A 9,135-nucleotide genomic window follows, 5' to 3' on the forward strand; every position below is an offset into this window, starting at 1 on the left:
GGGAGGGTTGAGTATTCAACTTCTCTAAAGAACACGCTATGCATGGCGGGACTCCAACGTGTGGATGTAACTTATGCTCGTGTGAAGATTTGAGGATACGGCGCATCATGTCACGTCCAGGATGTCCCAAATGGTCATGTCAAAGCAACAAAGTGTCCTGGAACTCAGGCATAGAGCCAGCCACACTGTGGGCCTCTATGCTGCGAATGGTTGTGATGTACAACCCACTCGGCAGACGTTCCAACTTCTCGTGAATATGCTTCTGGCCATATTCGTATGAAGTGATACAAAGAAATTCAGAACCATGATCTTCAGTGGTTTCAAGATGATATTTATTATCTCGAATATCTCTAAAACTCAGCAATGTTTTTCCGGAACGTGGAGAATAGAGTGCCTCATTAATGGTCAAGATTGTACCATTAGACAACATGATACGTGCCTTTCCGTATCCTTCAATCAGGTTGGATGAGCCTTAGAGAGTTGTCAAATGAGCTTTCTTGGGTATGAAGTTAGTAAAATATTGTTGTTCACGCAAAATGGTGTGCGTAGTTGCACTATCTGCCAGACAACTAACTTCCCCACTAGACATACCTAGAAATAAATTGATTGAATTGGTCACATGCATAAATATAAGTCCATTCATTCAATTAAGCAATTCGAGAAAATAATATCCATTCCAATAACAATCCATAATTCAAAACAAACCAAAACCAAACAAATGATTCCAAATACATAGAAAAATTGTTCAAAATTAAACCATAAACCTAGCAAAATAGGGGGTAGGGGCCGGCCACTCCTAGTGGGTTCGGCCACTAGGGGCTAATGCCCTAAAACATGTCTAATTTAGTCTTCCATAGGTGCTGATGCCTCTTGGAAGTCTGATATCTCCATTGATGTGGTTGCATCGTCCGGATGATCCACATGTACAAAGTTAGACTCAAGACGGGAATGATACTTGACAATAGCCTCAGGGGAAGCTCGGCATACGTGTGACCAATGATCCTTTGATCCACAGCGATAGCACATATCCAGTTCAGTAGAAGCGGCCTGAACGGGAGCTTTGCCCTTGTTCTTGAAGTTTGGGACCTTAGGTGCGAGTGGTGGACGTTGTTGGGTTGCAATTCTTCCCTTAGGTGCGGCACTCTGTTGGCCTTGGGCCCGTGGTTGGGCTTGCCGCCCATTTCCACAGCCACGACGGTTTTTTCATCGTTTATGGCTGCTAAAATTGGTCGCATACGCTTCAGGCGCAGCGTTTGAGCCAGTGGGTCGAGCTTGATGATTCCTCATCAAAAGCTAGTTCTGTTTTTCAGCAAGAAGTAAAACAGAGATCAAATCCGAAAACTTGGTGAATTTCTATGCCCTATATTGTTGCTGCAGGACAATATTGGTGGCATGGAAGGTCGAATAGGTCTTCTCCAGGAGATCTGATTCGGTTAGTTCCACTTTGCAGAATTTCAACAAAGAACGGATTCTACAAACTTCAGAGATGTATTCATTCACGGACTTAAAATCTTGGAAGCGAAGATGCTACCAGTCGTGTCTTGCTTTAGGCAAGTATATGTCTTTCTGGTGATCGAAACGGTCAGCTAGAGCAAACCAGAGGGTGCGTGGGTCTTCCTCAGCGAGATACTCAGTTTGCAATGCATCATGGATGTGTCTTTGAATGAAGATCATTGCAGTAGCCTTATGAGCTTCGTCGACAGGTTTGTCGGCAATAGGTGTCTCAATGGTGGCTCTAATACCCTTTGCAGTGAGATGAAGCTTCACATCTTGAACCCACTTTAGATAGTTTCTTCCAGAGACTTCGAGAGCGGAGAAATCGAGCTTGTTCAAGTTCGACATGTCCCTAAAACAGAAGGAAAAACGTGATTAGTTATATGGTAAGCCATAGACATATATCGTAGAACATACAGGTTATATAGACATGTATTGGTTTAATTTATGCATGAAAACTTCAGGTTTCATGTGGTATGTTTTGAATGAAAACTTCAGGTTTCAAAGACACTAATTTTGAAACTACAGGTTCAAATTAGTTTTATGAACGATTAGTTCATAATGAGAGGTTCCTGCAAGAAACACATAATGCAATATACTAAGTGTAGTGGATTTGAGTTGGCTTCGGGAACTCAAGTGTGAGAGCTTCGGTACTACGAAAGTATGTGATGGTTCAAAGTATAAAAATAAATTATTGAATCGTTAATGTCCAAAAGTGATCTTCAGGTCAATAATTTTGGATTCATTATTAGATTAGTGGACTACATGTCACTTTTAATTAATTTAATACATCGGGCCATATAGGGTCGATTGTAGAAGCAAATAATATTAACATACTGGTTAAATTATTTAAAATGCTAAAATAATAGCTTGTGGGTGGAAAAATGCCCCAAAATAATTTGGGCATGGGTGCTGTGGGTAAGGGAAGGCACGGGGTGCCTTAAGTAAAAACAGCAGGGCCTAACAGGGCCTAGGGTATGGCTGCAGGCCACGAGAGGGACAAAACCCCCAGCCGTAGCTGGTTTAGGTGTTTTGGTCCAAGGGGTCACGGGGGCAAGCCCAAGGCTTGCATGTTGGTCACGCAGGAAGCCCAGCTAAGCTGGGGCCTTGATTTTGTGGCTCAAGAGGCCCTCAGGCTTTGTGTGCCTTGTGTGCATAAGGCGCCCAGCCGAGGGCTGACAGGTTTTTGATGCAGGCCGAGAGAGGCCATGGGCTGCAGGCCCATCAAAGAAACCAAAATCAGGCCGAAGCCTGTTTTCCTTTTTGGCACAGGGATGGTGCGATGCACCAAATCCCATTCCCTTTTTTTTTTTTTTTTTTTTTTCAATTCCCTTTAGGTTTTAGGAAAAACCTAATATGCTTCTAATTTAATTTTATACATTGACTCACAAATTCCACATAACAATTTAATTGTGCGATGCATGAAACAAATATATATAGTGACAAATATATGAACATATACAATATATATATTGGAAGGAAAATATAAACATAGGGGGTTCATGCATCATGGGGAATGTTTTCATGCTTCATTGGTCGTTTCAAATATCTTCCTTTATTTTAAGAGTACATGAGCAGCAGAAAACGAATAAGCCTTTGAATGTGGTGGATGATAGCCTCCTCCTACGATGCTTCAGTTCCTCAGCTTCTGGCAAGAGCGTGCTGATAACGTGTTGTAGGCCTATTTAATTGAGCGATCTAAGGTTTAGAGAGAGAGAGGGAGGCCGGCCATTTTAGAGAGAAGAGAGATTGATTTAATTGTGAGGTGTGTTTGATCCATTCCATTGTGCCTTTATTTATAGTAGTTGGAAGGGTAAATACCTTTCCCTTTATGATTACAACATTTAATAGGTAATCTAATCCTAATAGGAATATATAATACTTTCCCATATTCTCTAGGATTTACACAATCACATTCCTATTCTAAATAGAACTGCAACAGTTTCTAAATTCTCTTCCATTTGTTTTGTTTGTTCTTTTATTGTGGCACGTAAGTTTTCTTTAAGTTCATTCACAATGGAAGAATTTCATACTTACTATTATAGTCTTGAATAAAATGATAAAAAAAGGAACACAACAAAGTCGTTCGGTATGTGACAATCGAATATCACTCACACCATTCAACAGACCACGATTGATTTAAGCTTACGGCTGGGAATGACAGAATATCAGAATTATGATTCAGCAAAGGACAGCAGAACGAGCAATGCCAAATTTTGTCAATTAGGACCGAACATTGTGACAACTTACGAGCATTTTCAAAGGAGATATCAAATTTCAAACATAAATTTAAATTTGATAGCTTATATAACACTTTGACATCTTTTAAAGTTTTATTCTCCACCTAATATGTCAAATTAAACTATTATTTTATTATAATAAATGTTTTTTATTTTAATTTTAACAAACGATATTTAACATTGAAGGGAGGAGAGTGTGCTTAACCTTACAATGAGTTAACAATAATGTGGTTCAAATTCGCCTTTGGTGAGAATTGAACCTAAGAACTCTCACTTACAAGTGAAGAGGAATACCACTAGATCGTAGTACTTAGTGGCATTATAATAAATGTTTTATAACAAAAAACAATTATAATATTAGTAAAATGCATTTAGTAATCAATTAATAAAAGATTTGAAGGTGATGTCAGTTTTGGCAACAAGAGTGAGGGCTGCCAAACTCTTTTTCCTAGTTCGACTTTTACTGAGATCCACTGCAATGCATTATTTTTTTTTGAACAAACTATATTATCTACATTAACAGAGAATGAATGTGAGCTAAGCCTTACAATGAGCTAGCAAGGAAGTGGTTCAAATTCTCTTTTGAGAGAATTGAACCTAAAACATATCACTTATCGATGACAAAAAATATCATTAGATTGTAGTATTAAGTGACGCATCCACGTGTTCTATCAAAAGTTGTGTTTTTTTTAAGCAGAAAAATTGGGTACCAATAGTGGGCACCCAAAAACAGACACAAAGCGCGGGCCTTTCAATTCTTCCCCATACAAAAGCCCAAATTCGAGTAACCCAAACTCTCCTGTCACCATTTCTCCCACTTCTCCCTCGACATTTTTCCATCTCTCTCTGCCCGTGGTCAGCCTTCACGCCACCTCTACCAGGTAACACCGCCACTCATCCTCCACTGCACTTGCTGATTTTTCAGTCTCTAGCTATTTTATCGGAATAAGTTCAATTTTTGTATTTTTTTTTTCTTTTCATATGGTTTAGATCAGTGCATATCCAATTCTCCGAAATGAACATTTCTGCTTTGATTTGTGCTGCGAAGCAGTCTCTGCTAAGTTAATAAAACCCATATAATATAAAGTTTCAATTTTGATTTGAGTTCCAGTCTTTGAATTGTTTTCTTTCAATTTGGTAGCTTGGTAGAGCAATTTGCTAAAGTGGGTAGTTCCTGTTCCCCTCAAATTTGCCGAAAGATTTGAAATTTTAGATGATGTTAGGATTCTGGATATGGGATTTGGTGGGTTTTGATTAGTTTGGCATCAATTAGATGGGTTTTGAGCAATGATGGATTGAATGGGCTTTTGCTGGTTTTTGTGTTTAGTTTATCTTTGGGTTATCTGTGAACTAGTTTTTCTTTTAGTACCAAAATAAAATTTAATTGATGTCAAGGGCAGTTTAAATAGGGTTTTAGTAGACAATGGAACTTGTTTTTCGTCAAATTCTCCTTGTGATGTAGTTTTTGTAAGTGAATTCTTCTTTTAATGATTCAGTTCTGTGTTGAAATCAATTCCCGGTGTTAATCTTCCTTTTGTTGTTCTTTGGATTACAGATTCTACTCGTTTTGTAAACTTTTAAATATTTAATTTGTTGTAATACTTGGTTGTTCTCTTGATTCCTAATATTTTTATTCTGTTAATTTTTTTTATTTGTTATCGCTTAGTTTCTCTAGTAATGGCTTATGAAATTTTTTCATAAATTGCCTTGCATAATTTAATAATCCTAGTAAACTTTTTTATTTATAATGTATATCTTGTTGGAAAAAAAAATTCTCTCCATTAAACTTTGAGTTTCTTCTCTTGGTGGTTAATAACAGATAATACAAACTATAGTCAACCAAACAGCTATTACACTGCTGTGCTAATCTACTGCTTTCTTGTTTCTAGGTAGAAATTAATCATTGGTTGGAGAACCTAAGGGGAGGCAACTATGTCGTTCATGAAGGGAGATTTACTTACGAGAACTAGAAAGCTGGTGAAGGGCCTGGCCAAGGCCGAGCCTGTTTGGCTCAAAGCCATGGAAAAGTTTGCCCCTCTCTTTCTCACCATTTTGTAATTCTTGGAATGCCTTTTCGTTTTACTTATTTGTTAAAAACTTCATGTATTGTGAATTTTTCAGGGCACCGCCTGTAACGTTTCCTCGTGCAAATGCAATTCAGAAAATCACTCTCCCAGAGGATGTTTACATAAAGAAGTTTTTCCAGAAGCATCCAGATTCCAAACATGAAGATGCCATCAAGTATGGTTTATCTTTGTTTTTTGGTATAATATGAGTTGTTGTCTCGTTACTGTTATTTGGTCTTGTCATGAGTTTATCCTTGGCTAGTAGATGTGGTTGGTAATTCAGGATTGAACATGTTGCGTGAATCCGAAGACTTAATAACTTCTTATCAGAAAACGCAGGGCTTATTAACTTATCCGTCATGTTTGAATAGGATTTCTTCTTTTGATCCTCCTCCAGCCCGCATATTTGGTTTGCGGGTACTTGAGTTGAAGGAGCAAGGTGTTGCTGAGGAAGAAGCAATGGCAGTAGCTGATGTAAGTATTTGGATTTCCTGTCCCTAAATGTGTGCTTTTTCTAAGTTGTTTTCTGACTGTTGTTTCACGTTGTCTTCTAGATGGAATACCGGATGGAGAGAAAAGAGAAGAAGAAGGCATATTCCCGCTTGAAGAAAATTGCACGCCTTCAAGGGAAGAGGCCTCCTCCCAACCCATATCCCAGCGCTATCAAGGAAATACAAGCTGAGGAGAAGAAGTTTGTTCGTGACCGTTTTTACAATCCCAAAATTATTCAACTTGTAAGGCAATTGCAAGAGGACAAGGCAGCTGAAGCGCAGGAGAGATTCAGAGCAGGAGGAGGTTCCGGGTAACTTAAAGTGCCGTCTTTTGATAATAATTTAGTTCAGTTAGCTTCCTGAGATTTTTACTGATTTGCTCTAGCTTTTGATCAAGTATTAGCCTAGTGTATTGGAAATGATTCTTAGGTACTTCTCATTTGCATCCATTTATGGTCGATGAAATGCTATACATTTGTGAAAATCATGGAATATGAATGCTGCATTTTCCGTTTTCCAGTTTGTGTATTTTTATGAACTGCTTATCCTTCCAGACCACTGGTAACGTCTTTCGTAATCCCATACTCAATAATAGATATTTCCAGTGTTCGAAATGTTAGCCACTTGGTTTTAAGATGCGACTAACTACTCTTGGTCCATCGGTACTTCTCTCTAACTATTTTGCAGTATGGCAATTCAATTGTTATAGGGCTTCGGGTTCATTTCTAATAAATCATTAGGCATCAATCATACCATATTTATCGTAGACTTGCATCCAAACTTGTTGAAGATGGTAGAACTTCTATGCTAGTAAATAAGGGGGCAGTGTAGAACATATCAATGGAGAAGAACCATCTAACTGGGACGCCAAGGTGACTGTTTTCCAACCAAATCACGTTAAGCCATGTGAGTAAGTTAAAACACATGATGTCGGGTAATAGGCTTGACATACCACCACCTTGGCGTCTTGGTTTGACTCTCATGGTGAATGGATAGATATGACAAAGAATCCAGCTAATGAATGTGTTTAGTATGCGTTCCATTAATGTGTGAAGATTGTGCATCAGCATGTCTTTATCATTTCATAAGCTGATTCACCGTCGGAAACTAGTGCCTTTTTACCAGTGATGATATTGCCAATCTAACGTTTTAGATTGTCTTACAAAAGAACATTTCTCTGAGCGATAAAAGATATACTCCTAATAACAATTCATTTGAGATTGATTCTGTATGAAGTAATATTGCTTGTAAGCGATTCAGCTAAAAGTTCGTTTACGACAAACATGTAAACAAAGTTTATTAAACTTGATTCTACAACCCATAAACGTTTTCAAGTTTCTTTGCCAAACATAATTCAAAGCATTCTTAATTGCTAGAGAGCACTATACTTCTCACACCCCATTTTACTTCTCACACCCTTCTTGATAATTTCTGTCTGTTGATCTTCTTCAATTCATCCGATCCGACGATCGAAAATTAAAAAGATGTGTGAGAAGTAAAATTGGATGCATGGATATCACATCCCTTGTTTAAAGTCAAAGTGTAGTTCAATGTTGTCACCATCTACCTAAATCAATTCCCACCAAAAAATATAAGCTGATAAATTACACATTCAATTACAATCAACTTATATCAGTTCAGATTGATAACATTTTAGACTATCTAACAAAAGAAGAAAATATTATCAGCGAGATAATCATAAAAGAGGAGAATAACGATTCATTTGAGGTTGCAAAATACTGCCCATAAGCGACCCAACCAAAAGTTGTTTTACAATAAACCAAGTTTATTAAAAATTGATTCTACAACCCATAAACGCTTTCAAGGTTTTTTATTTTTATTTTTTTTCCAAACATAGTTTAAAGCGTTTTTAATTGCTAGAAAGCACTTTTAGCAATTTCGGAAGTAGTCTCAAATAGATTGGAAACAAAAAGAGGTATCATTTGCTAGTGCTGAAAATAGTATGTATTGGCAATTGGTGTTAACCTAATGGGTGATTTTCCTCCTAAACAATGAATTTAACAACATTATCACACATAACAAAGGTAATAAACATTTTCTAGGCAACCAAACAAGTCCTAAAATTAATTCCTTGCACGCAATCATAGAAGTTGAAACATATTAGATAAGATAGACCAAAATGAAGGGGAAAAGTATGGCCACCAATAAAAAGCAGAGATGAAACAAACATTTAACAATACTATCGGATCCTCTTTGTGAGATCGGAGGATTAATCAATCATATCCGTTTATCATATATTATACGATAAAAAATCACTTTGAAATTTTTATTTAAAATTGAAGACAAAAAGTATATAACGAAAATTAGCCGCATGATATACGATAATTGATCTTCTAAATCTTCACGAAGAGGATCCGGACAGGATCCTCATTCACTTTAAGGCTTCACCAACTCCAACCAACCCCCTAAATAAAAGTATTAAATTTGCTCGGATTGATGATCTAACTTCCAACAGTATTCAGCTCCCTCCCTCTATGCTTCCTACATTTAATTTCTTGGGAGACAATTTTCTTCACTACAAAGTGAAATAGCAAATCTAGATGAGCTGCCAAGGCAATGTGGTTACTTATTCGAATTCATTTGTTCGTAAATTAGACTAGGTTATGAGTATGACATTGTCTTGTCAATCTATTATTTAGGCCTTTTATAATGTGTAGAAAAATTGAGTTTGACTCTAATTTAAAGCCGAAAAATTTGAGTTTGATTTCAATCTACTAGCAGATGCTATTTAAGTTAGTTGGTTAGAGTAATGTACCCGTCTACTAAGTTTAAAATTACCTACCATTGATTAAATTAGAGTATTTTTGAATATTGAATTGTAAA

At 37.2% G+C, this 9,135-nt stretch overlaps 1 protein-coding gene across 1 annotated transcript; it reads left to right on the forward strand.

Moving 5' to 3' along the window:
• Positions 1-4,458: 4,458 nt before the first annotated feature.
• On the forward strand, positions 4,459-6,810 carry LOC126619958 (uncharacterized). The gene is made up of 5 exons (XM_050288400.1): positions 4,459-4,615; positions 5,624-5,761; positions 5,856-5,975; positions 6,172-6,274; positions 6,355-6,810. Exons 2-5 carry the CDS (start codon positions 5,667-5,669, stop codon positions 6,604-6,606), a joined length of 570 nt encoding a protein of 189 aa, XP_050144357.1. The 5' UTR covers positions 4,459-4,615; positions 5,624-5,666; the 3' UTR covers positions 6,607-6,810.
• Positions 6,811-9,135: the final 2,325 nt, after the last annotated feature.

This window comes from Malus sylvestris, chromosome 1 (genome assembly GCF_916048215.2).
Source record: "Malus sylvestris chromosome 1, drMalSylv7.2, whole genome shotgun sequence".
Lineage (NCBI taxonomy): Eukaryota > Viridiplantae > Streptophyta > Magnoliopsida > Rosales > Rosaceae > Malus > Malus sylvestris.